General features: G+C 40.7%; 2 protein-coding genes across 3 annotated transcripts in view; both read left to right on the top strand.

The window, feature by feature from the left end:
- Positions 1–3,177, top strand: part of myd88 (MYD88 innate immune signal transduction adaptor) — a 6,239-nt gene extending 3,062 nt beyond the window's left edge. Inside the window, exons 4-5 of the mRNA XM_046068333.1 lie at positions 2,201–2,292; positions 2,396–3,177. Coding sequence (XP_045924289.1) covers positions 2,201–2,292; positions 2,396–2,550 — 247 coding nt within the window. The 3' untranslated portion in view covers positions 2,551–3,177. The remainder of the gene's footprint in view (positions 1–2,200; positions 2,293–2,395) is intronic.
- A 797-nt stretch (positions 3,178–3,974) lies between these two features.
- oxsr1b (oxidative stress responsive kinase 1b) overlaps positions 3,975–15,064 on the top strand; it is a 42,683-nt gene continuing 31,593 nt past the window's right edge. Inside the window, exons 1-2 of one of the 2 annotated variants that reach the window (XM_046068365.1) lie at positions 3,975–4,554; positions 11,497–11,609. In XM_046068365.1, the coding sequence (XP_045924321.1) occupies positions 11,595–11,609 (15 nt within the window). In that variant the 5' untranslated portion in view covers positions 3,975–4,554; positions 11,497–11,594. Of the gene's footprint in view, positions 4,562–11,496; positions 11,610–15,064 lie in introns of both variants that reach the window. The other variant, XM_046068355.1, reaches the window with a different exon arrangement.

Below are 15,064 nucleotides of genomic sequence, written 5' to 3' on the forward strand. Positions count from 1 at the left end.
GGCAGTGCCACTGGTTAAACACACATTGATTCGTGTCTATATACATATCACAAATAAAACCCTGCAGTCCAAAAGCATTAATCACTACTGGACACGATTCAGCACAATGAAGCTAATCATTGCTTCCTCAGCCATAGTAGAGCTGCCACTACATGACTAGACTGGACTTTACTTGGGTATTTCCATTTTATGCAACTTTGTCTTCTACACAAAATCCGTCTGATGGCTGTAGTCACTAGTGACTTTGCAGATTAACATTTTACACACAAAACAAAATGATCAGAATGTTTTTACTAAAATATGATGGAACACCCAACAGTATATGAAGTAGCTCCAGCCAAACCAACTACAACAATAAAATGCTGCTTACATGTTAATAAATCATGAATAATAATCCTGTCATGTAATGTAACAACATCACGATTGATATTTTAAGTGCATTTTTCCAATAAAACTTCATTAAGTAAGTACATTTAGATAATGTTGTGTTACCACTTTAACTTAATTAAAGGATCTTCTTCCAACATTTGTAATAAGAAGATTGTCAAACTACATGTACAACCATTATATTAAAATAAACAAGATAAAATGCATGTTCTGATTAATTAATAGGTACAAGTTGTTGTGCAAATGTTCTGCTTGACTTGTTAAGAGTGTGAGTGGCAACATCAACAGCCATTTAGCATAGTGAGTACTAATATTTTAGTTACATTTTTCCAATAAAAGATAATTTTGTGTTAACACTTTAACTTAAGGATTTGAGTACTTCCACCATCGGTAATAAGAAGATGAAACTTGTAACAAATCAGAGTTACAGTTACAGCCGTTATATTAGAATAAACGTGATAAAATGCATGTTATGTTTAATTAAGTTGTTGTGCTTATATTCTGTTTAACTTGTTAGAGTGTGAGTGCACAACTGTTACCTGATCAACACCAAGAGAAGAGATTATAAGTATGCACTAATACATGTTGGATGAAACTATGTAAAAAAAGAAACCTTTAATTAATTAGAATTTCTTTTCTAGGTTACCAGCAATCAATAGCTTTTGCCTTTCTTTAAAAATTCCCATGCCACCTGCCCTAATCTCTCCAGATACATCCCCTAAACGTCTTAGCATCTCTGCTATAACTCTGACTTTGTAATGCAGCTATAAAAGCTGGTGTATTTGCTCAAGTCAAACTTGAGATAGTGGTCGCTGCATTATTTTCTGTGGTAAGGCATCACACAGGAAAGGCCCCAACTTGTCTCCTAATCCGACAAATCATGTAAAGCTCTAATCACACACGTCTGCACTAGTACACCGTGTGTGTGTGTGTGTGTGTGTGTGTGTGTGTGTGTGTGTGTGTTGTTGCAAGCTGTTGCGTTATAAGGATAAATAAATTTGTGTTAGTGAATTGAATTATCTGAATTGAATCTAGGGGCTCCTGAGCTGTTTGATGCCTTCATCTGCTACTGCCAGAGTGACTTCGAGTTTGTCCATGAGATGATCAAGGAGCTGGAACAGACAGAGTACAGGCTGAAGCTGTGCGTGTTCGACAGAGATGTCCTCCCGGGCTCTTGTGTATGGACCATCACTAGTGAACTCATTGAAAAAAGGTGGGATATCGACACATGCTTACCATGCTCAGCTCTACTTTGTCTACTTCTGGTTAGTTTAACAGTTTAACCAGAAGAAGAAACACACTGGCACATGGGGCAAGGTCCATTCTTTAAACTCCCAAACACAGACTCCTGCACAGCCATCAATAATGTATTCAAGCACAGATGTGCACCAGATCTGCTGCTTGTTAACAGTCTGCAAAATCTATTCCACTATCTGTGGCTCTATAAATAATCAGGTTGGGGCCGTCCCAGTAGCTCACCTGGTAAACTGTACACACCACGTAGGCCTGCAAAGGCTGAGTCCTGATAATGCCAACCGCCCCAATTTCCTGTGTCTCTTTTGCTGTCTCTAACTATCAATGCAAAACAAATAAAATTAGTTAGACAAAAAATAGAAATGCAAAGTTCACAGATACAAAATACATGAAAGTTTCAGTCATGGCAGAAAGCTAAATATTTTAAATTTAGATACAGAAAGCCACCAAAGAGCAACACGTTCTCTGTGAGACAACCCATAGCATCCCCTTCTTAAAATCTCCCTTATCTCTGACTCTCACATTTTGTAACAACTATAACATGTGACCATCTGTGCAGGTGTAAGCGGATGGTGGTGGTGATTTCTGATGAATACCTTGACAGCGACGCCTGTGACTTCCAGACCAAGTTTGCTCTCAGCCTCTGTCCCGGTAATGTACAATTTTGTTAAGTTAAATAGCTCTATCTTCCCTTTTCTGATAAATGCTTGTACATGCATGCAACTTACCTTTTTATTCATTCTTGCTGTTTCAGGAGCTCGAAACAAACGGCTTATTCCAGTGGTGTACAAGTCAATGACAAAGCCGTTCCCCAGCATCCTACGCTTCCTCACCATATGTGACTACACCCGGCCTTGCACTCAGGCCTGGTTCTGGGTACGGCTGGCCAAAGCTCTTGCACTGCCATAATCATGGAGCTGGCAGTTAATCGTGTTTAAAGATGCAACAGGGATGTTGGACAATGGCTAAACATTACAGGCTCAAGTGTGCTATTGCTTGTGATCTACGTCCTGCTAGCTTCGGAACCCACTTCTTGTTTACTGTGTATATACAGTATAATTTAAAATACTACTATTTGTGTTTACTATGAGAATGACATAGTAATTTCTGAATATTATCATTATAATACCAAATAACCGCAAAGTTCTCAGTGCACGCAGCCATTGTTATTATTAAAATTTCAAGAATAACAGGTTGTGCCTGCAACTATTTTGTATTTATGAGTTACTGGTGAGAAAGATTTATTTGTATATGGAGCAGCATGTACAAAATGCTCTGTTTGCTCTGTTTTGTTTTTGCACTGGCCACTTCCTCTATGAGTCAGCTTCTAGATGAGATTGAAGCTAAAGAGGAAGAGATATTGTGATTGTGATACTTCCACATGTTCAGTTTTAGTGACTGCTGACACCTGCCTTTCGCTCTCACTTTCTCTGTCACCATAATGTCTGACATTTGAATTTGTATGATTTTGTAATTTTGATATGGTCTTTCTAAGAATACTTTTATAAAAATTTAATAAATTCCACCTTGAATAAATTGTTGGAGCATGATTTCCTCACAATAAATGTAATAAAGTATGTACAAAGCATATATACATTAAAGCTGCAAGTAGCATTGAACAGGCCATCGGCCCCTTGCGCGCCTCAGGTGGAGTGACAGCTGGGGTCTCTACATGGCAGGCCTGCTGACAGGGCTCTGAAGTTAACACTGCACTTATTACACAGGTGAATTGTGGAAAAAGATTTGTGGTTGATGTTACTTATTCCATTCAAAGTGGCTGACTTCCGGTTGGGTTTAACTCTCAAAAAACAGCTTCCTGTTTCATGGCGAATAATTACTAACCAAGGCATTTGACAAGAACTTTGAGACACTTAATACATGAAAACACAGTATGTTCTGTAGTCCTCCACTGGGAGTCGGGATTGTGCCATTCCTTCATGATATAAAATGAACCTCAGTCTCAGTACATGTTATACTTAATACATGAGCACCCAATCACAGAGAAGCGTACGTGGTACTGTCCAATCAGAGGATAGGCTGTTCCTGGGGCAACACGCCTCCTTTCCTTTCATACACTTTTGTATTTTGTACAAATTGGGTTTTTTATGCCCTGAGTTCAGCTTATCAGGTAGCACTTCCAAGCCTGTTTAATACCCCAACGTGCTCTTGTAATGAAATAGTTATTGGTAGGGAAACCCGAGGAGTGATATGTGCAAATATAAGTAAAAACGATGGGGTTGTATACTGTATGAGAAGAACAAATAACTGCCAGGCATAACTCAGGGCAAAATGCACACGAATATTACAGCAGTCCGCCATTAAAAGTGTGGCGGAACCCCGAGCCTCGATTCGGTTTTGGGCATCTTTTGCATAATATTTAAACACTCTCTGTAGCGGCTTGCCTATAAAGTAAAATTCAGGGACATAATTATGCATAAAAGTCTTAACAAATATTGCTGAAGGGTTTGTGTGGTTAACTTTTCAAAGAGTCGGGGTTCTGCCGCTTTATGTTTGACACGGTCTCTTCAGCTGTATCTCAGTCTAATTAGGCGCCAAACGGTGCCTGTAGTAATATCCTCTTTCAGAAGGATTCCGGAGCACAGCTCTCTATCGTCCCACACTCAATATGTCCGCCGGGATTGTCCACATTTGCTCAGTAGGAATGCGGTAGGCGGGGCTGCTAGGCTAGTGTCAAACTTTGGGAATGACAGGAGTGCTGCAGGATTCGCAAAGAAGGGGAAGTGTCGTCCTCGTTGGTCCTGTTTGGATTACTTTGAATTCTTTTTACGCACATTCGTTGGATTCAACACCTTTTCTACACATAGTACGGCCTCAGCAGACCCCTCAACCATGTCGGAGGACCTGAGCTCCCAACCCTGGTCCATCAACAAAGATGATTATGAGCTACACGAGGTGATTGGTATGTGATCCGTTGCTTGTTAGCTTAACGTCTGTGTTAACCGACAGTCTGAGAAAGCCTGCCGTTAGCTTAATAAACAGGGGGCTAATCACAGCTAACAGACACCCCAGTAGCTTTTAAGTGTTAAAGCGACAAGAAGGCATCTTCTTTCTGTTGAGCAAGGTAGAGTTGATCGCGTTTTTCAACATGGCAATCCTAGCCGGGCGGTGTTGTGACTTGCAGTCAGTGTAATGTATCTAGAGAGCGGTTACCCCGTCCACCGGGGCTATGCCGAAGTCGTAAACGAGCGTTATAACGTTACTGTCTAGTCAGGCTCTGACTAGTTGCTGGAAAACAACCGCTTTCATTGAGCAGTCAGTTATTCGCGTGAACAGCTAGCTTTACTTTCTTTTACTAGCTTTTATGTATTCTAAAAAGAGGGCGTTGTATCTATGAAATTACAACAATAATAACTATCTTATTTAAATTAGGCAGTGTTGGTATTTTAGACAGAACCCAACCTGCAGAGTAGGAGTGACATTACAAATATTCTCAAAGTTACCTTTTTATTTGGGGGAAGGCACTGCATTGTTTAGGCTAAAGCAAAGTATGAGACGTGTAACGTGACTGTAGAGACCACAGACCATGTTTAACTTGTGTCTGTTCACGCCCATTTCCAATTAAAATACACAGGGTACTCAAGCACAACTTTTTCCTTAAAGACTCATGAGTCCACAGATTTTACTCAATGGTCCTTCTTGGAGGAGGGTATTGTTCTGGGCAGTTTGTTGCCTGAATTAATCTAGTTATGTAGAGCTTTTTGGAGGGTTTGGAGGATTAATCAACATTATGAGCCTTCTAACCACATCTTTTACAGAAATAGGAAAATTGATAATTTCCTGGGTAACATCATCAATAATGCTTTGTTTATACCGTCCTGGATTGAACCCACAAGCATGGTAATTGTTAGGCTAATAACTCAATAATTGCTTTGTATGTATGTCCACATTTCTCTTATCAAACCCCCCAGTGTGACAGGAGGCATATTGCACCTTTCCTGTGCGTTGTCGGGCCGCGGTGAGTCCCGAGGATGGCTTACAGGTTGGCGGCCCGAGGGAACAACAGCTTTTACTTGTGAATGTCCCACCCCTCAAATAGCTGACCCTGTCCTATCTTTTGGCAGACTTTTTTTAATGGGGAAGGATGGAGAACATGAAGGATTGTGTAACATATAAGCAAAGTATTGTCCTCTCAAATTAGTTAGTTTGAACCAGTGGTTTACTTTACCTAAGTGGTGCGTGCTTCCTCTACAGGGAATCTGTGTGTTTATAGAGGCTCCATTCTGAAGGCCTCTAAATTAACCTTTTTGTGTATTTAAAAAAATTTAACTTCAACCCATTTCTACATTTCCGCCCTTATTTTCTTGGAAATTTTGATCCAGGGCACCCCACAAGATAACACCCTGCAGTTTAGCATGAACACACAGATAAAGCCTCTCCTGTGTAGAAACCAGTTCTGTGGCATTTTCCTAAGCGATGTGTGGCACAAATTGGCAGCATAGGTTTGATACTGGTAAGGCCGTTTCAAGGTTGGACTGCAGTATGCCTACTTGGGTTTAGGGCAAGGGATCATGATTAACAACTTTAGCTTGTGCAGCCCCCCCGTTTCATAAAAGACTGAAAGCTGATTATCAGTTGTCCTCTTAAATCTAAAGGCGTTGGTCTACCATGTGTCTAAATTAGCAGAGCCCTCTGTGTTTCCAGGCTCCTTGTGAAGTTAAACAAGACATATCCTCCTCTTTGGCATCTGCCACTGTTCATATTTAGTTTCTTGTTTAGTTCACAATGAGGACATATTTTGGGAATAGGCTTTTACCATGAATGAACACTGAAGAGCTCTTGCCAGTCTTATTATGTAGACTTCTGATAAGACTGAATTGGAGTCACTTCCCGACACCGTTTTCCTGAGGTTACCATCTTGACATTTGCCCTCAGGATATTCCTAGACATATTGCCCATACCTAACTCACAGTAGAGAGTTTGACTTGCTCTGGAAACATCCATGAAATAGAAGCCTCAATAGGGAGGATTTGGTGACTTAAATTACCAAAAGGAAAAAGCTTGAGTTTTAAAGTCAGTAGTGTGAGTTCATGTTTGGATGGTATATTCTCAAAAATTGCACAATCAATTAGGGGTGGGCTGTGGTGCTTTTTTGGAGGGGGGTGGGGTGTGAATAAAGAGAAATGCAGTATTGAGTACTGCAAGTTACCAAATCATCACAGGCTACTGTTTGTATATGAAAGATTGTAGCAGGAGTTGTGTGTCTCTCTATCACTAGCCTACTTGCAGTGGAACTGATGTTTTAACTGCTTATGGAATCACTGATTAAATCAGAAGAGTGGTTTTTATTAAGAGACTGGTAATTTTCCTCACAGGCATTTAGTATCACGTACATTGTGGTTGTACGTGCACACAGACTCGTGGTAAACTGTGAGATGTTCTTGTTTTCCCAGCATGAACTCATAAGAAATCCACATAACATAAGATGCATGTATACAAGTATAGGAAAACATATCGTGATTATTATTTTCATTATGAAGTAACCTGCCTATTTTTTGTTGTCAGGAAATAGTGAAATATGTGCCATCACAAAAGCCTAAAGTGAAAAACCTTAAAGATATTGAGTTTATTAACGCATACAACAAGGAAAAGTAGAAAATCGGTACCATTTTGAAGCTGAGAACAGAAAATATTTGCCAGAAGAATGACCAGCTATCATGTTTCCTACAGCTCCTCTGCTCAGCTTGAAGGCTGGTGTTGTGAGGATGGCCCTTGCATACCCAGCATGCCCAGCAGAGCTATTGTTTTGGTAACTTCCCCAGGGAAAGAGGACTTGTTATTACATGGTTAACACCCACTGTTTTCACCCCACTGAGCACTGGATCATACTGGACTTTGGATCATTCGTGTTGGCGAATCTGGTCTGGAAACTTTCTGCTCCCACATGTTTCCTCACTTTTACTTGTCCTGTCCCTCAGATATTTAAAAAAAAAAAACATCGGCGTGATTGTGTGCTAGGAAACTTATCTTACCATGTGTGGAATCTCGGGACAGGTATGTAGCGCCAAACAGGCCTGATGAGGGCAGGAAAGACTACCACACTGCTTGTGACCTACTCTATTAAGAAACTAATTCAAGGCCAACCTAATCTGATAAGATATTATTGTACTGGGCACTATGTTCTTTTCTTTTTGCGATTTAAAAAAAAAAAAAATGAATTGGGACAGTGAATTTTCTCGATGTTACCTAGCCCTTTGGGTCAAATTTTTTGATGTTTTCATATGCCAATTTAAAAAAATGTTTTTATTTGGAGTCTGCATCATGAGTTTTTTTAAATAAAACCTTGAGATTTAAATTGCCTCTTTGTATTTTACTGGTCTTTGAGCCGCTTTAATCATTTTAATTAAGTGTAAAGCTGTAGCTTTGTCTGTGTCCAAAGTAAGCTTATAATTCGGTTTACTATTCTTTTGTGTTTTGCTGTCTTGCTTATTTAGTCATAGAGATGCACCAGAACAGGAGGAATGCAAACATTTCATACTCAGATGTCAGCGCCCTAAAGAGCAAACATGTCAGCTTACGGGTTAATGGCAAACCCACTCCCTGTTGAGTGTTTAGGCTTTAACAGTTTGTTGTGAAGAAAACACTCTAGTATTGCATGTCCCACTCACATGTTGCAAGGTTATAGCTCATAAGGCTTCCCATGACTTGTTTTGAGGAAACATGCTTACAGAAAACATTGGCTGCTATTTTTTTTCAAAGATCATGCTTGTTTTGTCAATGCTATCCCCCCGCACAGGAGCGATCAAGTGTGTCTGCAACTTTTTTTTCATTAACCTTTTTCATTTTTCATTATAGTACACCTCTACATCTAGATCTGTAACACATTGTTGCACGTATAGTATGTTAAAACTAAATGCGTGGAAAGTCACATTTTAACACAAATTACAGAATGAAACTAACAGCGAAACATACTTCTGTTCGTTTTGTGATGTTTTTCTCTATGCTGTTTATGCAGCATGCAGGGATAAACATGAAAACAAATGGAAATCAACAAACTAAAAAGTGTACTTAACTTTGTGTCCCTCAACCACGCCAACACGCCACATTTTCTGCTGGCAGCTGGATCATCTTCATTTGATTTCGCCTAATGCGGTAACTTAATATATAGATTCGATTTAGCTGTCCACCTTCAAAACAAGCTAAATCTTGTTCCTGTGTCTCTGGAGATAGAAAATATTTGTCAGAGGAAGTACGAAGTCAGAAGTCTGCTCGTTTATTAATTAATTTTCAAAAGGGGTGGGGGTGTTCCTGCTTGATATGCAGCCTTTACATCTGTGCCAGGCAGTTTAGCATATTAGATGTTGGCCTTGCTCTTTCAAAGCCCTGGCACTACTGCACTGCTCGCCTTTTGTGAGGGCGGCTCTGTAGTGTGCTTCCTCTGACTCGGATGGAGAGGATGGTGGTGATGTTTTATGTGAGAGGGAGCCAATCCCAGCTGACATCGGGTGAAAGGCGGGGACACATTTGGACAGGTCGCCAGTCCATCGGCGGGCCCTTTTTGTGACTTGTGTCTGTATTTAATGGCTCATAATAAGGTGTACATTCTTTGTTTAAAACTGCTACAGGCTGACGATTATGGGCACTTTGGTGAATATGATGACAGGAACGGGTTGTAGTCCCCCTGTGTGCACCATAGTGTAATTACTAAAGTTACAGCTTTGGTTAGAATCTCAAAAGCCCCGTGAAGTATTCACTACTCTGTGGGGAATAAGCTTGTGCTAAGCTTGGACGCTGCAAATATCAAAGAGCATCAGGTTTGTATTAACTCCCAACTGGCTGGTCAATTGGGCGTCTTCAGTCTAAATGGCTTGTAGAGCCTTGGTGCCCCTTGACCTTGCCTGCTGCAAACCCAACAATCACCCCGTTTTTCATCCTCTCCACACACACAAACACACATGCTCTCCAGGTTGGCCAGCCACCCCTGACGACTGGCTGTTTGTTTGTGTGTAGGAATATACACGCTGTTGGGTACAGGTCAACTGGCTCCCTGTGTTCCGGCCAGGGCTGAGCTCCCCGTCACTGGCACACCTCCAGAGGTTTGTTAGGTATTGCTGGTGGTGGTGGTGGTGGGAGGGAGCTGGATGATATATTTACCACTGTTCAGCCCCCTTTATTTTGAGCAATGATGCAGGGATCTGCAGAGAGTTGAGCAAGGCTAACCACACGTTATCGGAGGTTCCCAGTCAATAGATGGCACCCACTACAGCTATAGACTTACAATATAATCATGGTGATGAACAGGACCATTACTGTCTATCAGGTATAGGAAATTACAAGGAAATTTTTATGGGATTATTTTAGAGAGTAAGAGTTGGTGGTTAATTCCAGTCGCTGCTATATTAAATAGGTTTATGGTGTTTTATTCTCTGCTTTGCCCATATAGCCTGAAGTCATAATTATCTTGAATGAAACCAGTTAAATAAAACGCAGTCACGTCTTCAGGGACAGCTTTAGTTTTTAATTAGAAGAGAAGAGTCTTTTTTTCTTCTTCTTTACTATAGGCTTTTCTAAAACCTCCGAACACCATTGGCTCAATGAAAAACTCCAAACAATGAGCACTTTGTTAATATTCGGGCATAGCTAAGATGAGGAAGGTTAGGAAAAGCTTACTGGAGGGCAGACTGACTTACCTCTCACTCTTTCACTCACCCAAAGCCTGTTGCCAGAGGAGAATGTGCTCCCAGCATTGCTCAGCGTCATGTATACTCCAGAGATCTTGTGGAAACGGCAGTGTCTGTGCATGGCGTCAAATAAGAGCTTTGGGGGAGTGTGGGTTGGGGGTGCTGTGAAATGACCTCACAGGAACAACAGGCGTACCTCTCCTGGGGAGGATTTTATGCGCTTTTACTCCGACTGTCACACGTTATTCAAAACTAAAGATTAGGGTTCAAGCGTTAATCAGATTGTAATCTGTGATGTTGTTTGCTAGACCATCAAAATAGCAGCTGTGGTGACTAGCGTAGACATGCCACTGTTGCTGTGATCCAATAGGATTCATGCAGTGATCTGCAAAGTCTTGAAAGCATGGAAAATGAGGCTGATTTAAAGGGTCCAGGTCTTAGTGATCAGTGCTGATGCATAGTATAAGACTGCACATAGTATATACTGTAGGCTGTTATTGTTCTTTTTTCTAATACTCATTTTTCACACTAGTCTTTTAGCATAACTGCTCGTAAGGTTGTGCTAAAAGACTAGTGTGAAAAATGAGACCACCTTGCATTTTACTACATATAATGCTTATGTATGTGACAAATAAACCCTTGGATCCTCCTAGTTTTGGAGCTGCTTTCATGTTGGGGATTAAGGTATTTGGCACTGTAAAGAATAATTGTCAGTGATCAAAGGTCCAGTAAAAAATTTTAAATAGCATAAAGACCAAATTTTGGTTCTCTCTGGCATGAATCTCTTACCGAAGCCTCCTGGGGATGAGCCTCGTTTAGCAGAGTCACTGGCCCCAATTAGGCCCGCTCCACCGGGCAGGATTTGGAAAGAGCTGATTCATAATTGATGAACAGGCGGTTACCAAAGAGAAATCTGATGAGCTGTCAAAGCAGAACTGTACTTAACCTTCTTGAACTCAGGAGGATATTGAGGTAACGGTAAAACTTAGGTTTATTATGCTACATTAGCCATTATGTTTGGATGTAGACGGGGGTTAGGGAAGGTGCAGATAATTAAAAGAAACCTAGGCAGCCCGAGGCTGTGACTATAACCTGAATGCGCTGTAGGTGTCAAAGTTGGCTTCTGCACCAGCGCTGACAGTGCCTTATTGCCTGAGATGACCATTTTTTGAATCATAATCAAGGTGACAATATGTTGTTTTCCTGTCTGTTTTAGGGAGCGGGGCCACAGCAGTGGTTCAAGCAGCCTACTGTATACCACGCAAGGAGAAGGTGGCCATCAAACGCATCAACCTAGAGAAGTGCCAGACTAGTATGGATGAACTCCTGGTAAGACATACAGAAAACACTCACTCACACATTTAGGGCGGGGCAATAGAACAAAAAAGTTTAACTGTGGAGCAAAAATCTGCCTTTAAACTTGATAGAAAAAATGATTTGACATTTATCGTGATAATTATCGATATTGTGATAAAATTTTTTGCCATTTTGCTCAGCCCTATTTACATTAACATTTTATATTATATATATTATATTTTTTTGGTTTCATAATTCTGCCCCCCCCCTAGTTTTGCATTCATTTGACGGAATACCATTAGGTATCTGTCTACATACTGTAGGTGGAGACCTTGCTAGCTTTACAGCTAAAGTCTCCTATTTATCTAACTCATAAACATGAACACGTATCTTGTCCTGAACCGTAACTTGTTGAACGAGCGAGGACATGGGTTTTTCAATGGCTAATGCCGATATTTAGAGAGCAGGGTGTCTAATGGCCGATATATAAATTTGTATCAAAACAAAGAAAAATCATATATAATTCCAGAGTACGATCTGATATACTGCACTTGGTAATCTTAGCCAGTAACTTGTTGTTTTAGATGGAATTTTTATTAGTTAATGAAATAGAAAAATACATTGGGTTATGCTGCAGATTTCAGAACGAGAATAGTGTTTAATGGAGAGCAGGGTACAGTTTGTCTGAAGTTACGTCATTCAACTGCATTATTCTCTACAGTATATCAATAGATATTTAACGCTAGTCAGTAATAGTGTTAGATTAGATCTGCTGTCATTTAGGATGATACATTGGCCCTGTGAGTGCAGGTATCGACCGATTTTCTCAAAATGGCAGTTATCGGCCCGATTAATCTGCAAATGTCACTACGGTCTGGTCCTCACTCTTCTACACCCCATTTTAAATAATAGTACATTTTAAAAAAAACATGTTGACATTCTTTGGCTACAGAAAGGGACGGCTCAGGGTGATTTCAGTTGGACCTTTTTGTAACCTTGTTACTTTTTAAGTGCGGATCGAAGGGAGCTACACCCTTACAGCACGAGAGTGCTTTGTCACTGTGGCCTGCGCGTGTGGATGGAGTTCGTTCCACCTCTGCTTTTCATTACTCGTTTTCTCCAAACCCTCCTCCAATCATCCCTGTCACTTCAAACACTATTCTGGTTGTTCTCTGAAGGCGGACTCCACTTAGTGCCAGGAAACTATTAGACCACCGTGGGACATTGTCCTGACGGCTGTGTTGTGTCTTTATACCCTCAATGCAATCTTGTACTGTAGCTCGGCACATCATTTACTGTCTGACATGTGGTTTACGATTGAGCTCAAGAGGTGGAAGGATTATGTTGAGCCCCCCCTTGCACATAGAGTAGGATGAGATGCTCGTCTGTGGCTTGTGCTCTGGCTTTAGAGATGGTGTGGAGTTTTCTATGTACAGTTTGCATTTGTGAAATCATTTTTTTGTTTGCCTGTTTACAGTAGGCATTAGATCTGCTCAGTTCAAACCATGCTTATTATAGCTATAAATCGGGAAAGATGTCTCACTACATCGCATGGGCGCATACTAGGGCAAAATATACCGAATGATGCCAGGTTTTGTTCTGACATTGGGAAATGAGCTGTTGTTACCTCAGACCAGCGGAGTGATTGATGGATATTTCCAGTCCTCTCTCCTCGTGCTCAGCCAAATATCTGTGAAAGTAACCTGTAGGAAATAAATAGTGTGTAAGTGTGCATCGTGGGTAGAGATTACTGGCAGGTTTCTCTACTAAACTGAGGAGGACCGTCACCACCACCACCCCCCAATTTCTGGAGGATGAATCAGGGGAATGTTGCTCCCGGATTCTCGGAGCAGGCGGTCACATGGAATACAGAGAGGTCGGATTTCCTGCCTGTGCCCCCCCCCCCATACCACAGCTTTGCTGGGTGCCCGGTTAAACGGCAAGGAAGCATTAAATTGAACCCAGATTGCAGCTTTAAGAGGTGTTGCCACGAGTTTTAAAGAAGCCTGCAGGTCTTTTAATCGTACCTGTGAAATTCTTTAACGTCAGAAAAGCAGTAATCTGTCGTGTCTCTGAGTCTCAGAATTAAGTGGTTTGTTGTAGTTATTCCTCGCAGAGCAGTTTGACGGACAGCCGCTTTTGAGTGACTAAAGCTAGATCAGATGAGGAGGAGGTTTGTTTACAATTTGAGTGTTTGAATACCCTCTTGGATAATTACACAATTGTTACAACTATTAGCTTTAATTATTTACTGAAACTGATGAGGAAAGATTTTGCTTGCTTTTGTTGCTATGTAGTAGTACAATTTCTGATTTAAAATACCTGAAAAAAACTTGTGGTGACAGTAACCTGAGAACGATATTGAGAGCACTGAGATGAAAGTAGTTCTTTCAGTCATAGGAAGTCTGAATCGAGCTAAAGGAAGTGATTCAGAGGTATATTTACATTCTCAGCATTAAGATCTCCTTTTAGTTTCCCCATCAATTGTCAGTGTCTCTCTTTCTCAGTCGTTTCTCGTTTGTGTGTGTGTTTGTGTGCGTGCTGCAGTGAGATTGGGTCATTAGTGAATGTGTGTTAGGCTCTGAGTAACTGATAGTGACGTAACATTGCTTCTATAGTGGCTTCTCTGTGTGTCTGCCATCAGTGCGATTCTGTGGCACCAGTTTGTGACCACAGCACTGTATTCAGTTTGTGACAATAGCGCATTTATTTATTTATTTTTGCTCAGTTTCAAGGTCCTCAGGCACGCCAAATACTGCACCGATCAGGCCTGATATAGAAAAATACAATAGGCGTGAACTGGTCTATTTCCTGGAGAATCTGTGTATAAAATGTAGACTCAACCGCCTCAAGGGGTTTAGTGTTTTAGCTTTGGCATTATAGATGCATCACATAATGGGAGAGGTCATTTTCATTTCTGTTTATTAAATAAACCAAAGTGACCTCACTCATGTCACAATGAATGTTTTACTACTTTTTGTAAGAACAGGAATTTGAGTTGACGTGTTGGAGAAATATGAGACAAAGGTTACTGACTCTCTCGCAATGTGATTTCCATTAGGGGGAGAGAGACCGTTTTATTAGATGGGTGGAACGAGAGGATGGAGGGGTGGCCTGATGTTGGTATTGATCAGATTTTTTTTTGTCTGCCTGCTGGTCCTCCACAAAACCCTGAGCTCAACCTTTTGGCATGTAAGGTTAAACAGGCATATATATAATGGCATGAACATTAACATTGTAAGGGAAAATAATGTCTTCAGTGTGACATAAAGATATTTTTTGTCAGTTTCACATTCATATGCTAATTTGCTGTTTAATTAAATTGTAATGAAATAATGGCACATTTAAATAGCAAACCAAAAATCATAGTTTTTTCTTCTTTGTTCATTTAATCCCCTCTGATAGATGGTTTACAGCTAATGCATGCAAAAGCAGCGGGAGAGATGTACTATGCTAATGGTATGCAGCTTATGAATGTAACACAGATG

Source organism: Micropterus dolomieu, linkage group LG01 (assembly GCF_021292245.1).
Source record: "Micropterus dolomieu isolate WLL.071019.BEF.003 ecotype Adirondacks linkage group LG01, ASM2129224v1, whole genome shotgun sequence".
Classification (NCBI taxonomy): Eukaryota; Metazoa; Chordata; class Actinopteri; order Centrarchiformes; family Centrarchidae; genus Micropterus; species Micropterus dolomieu.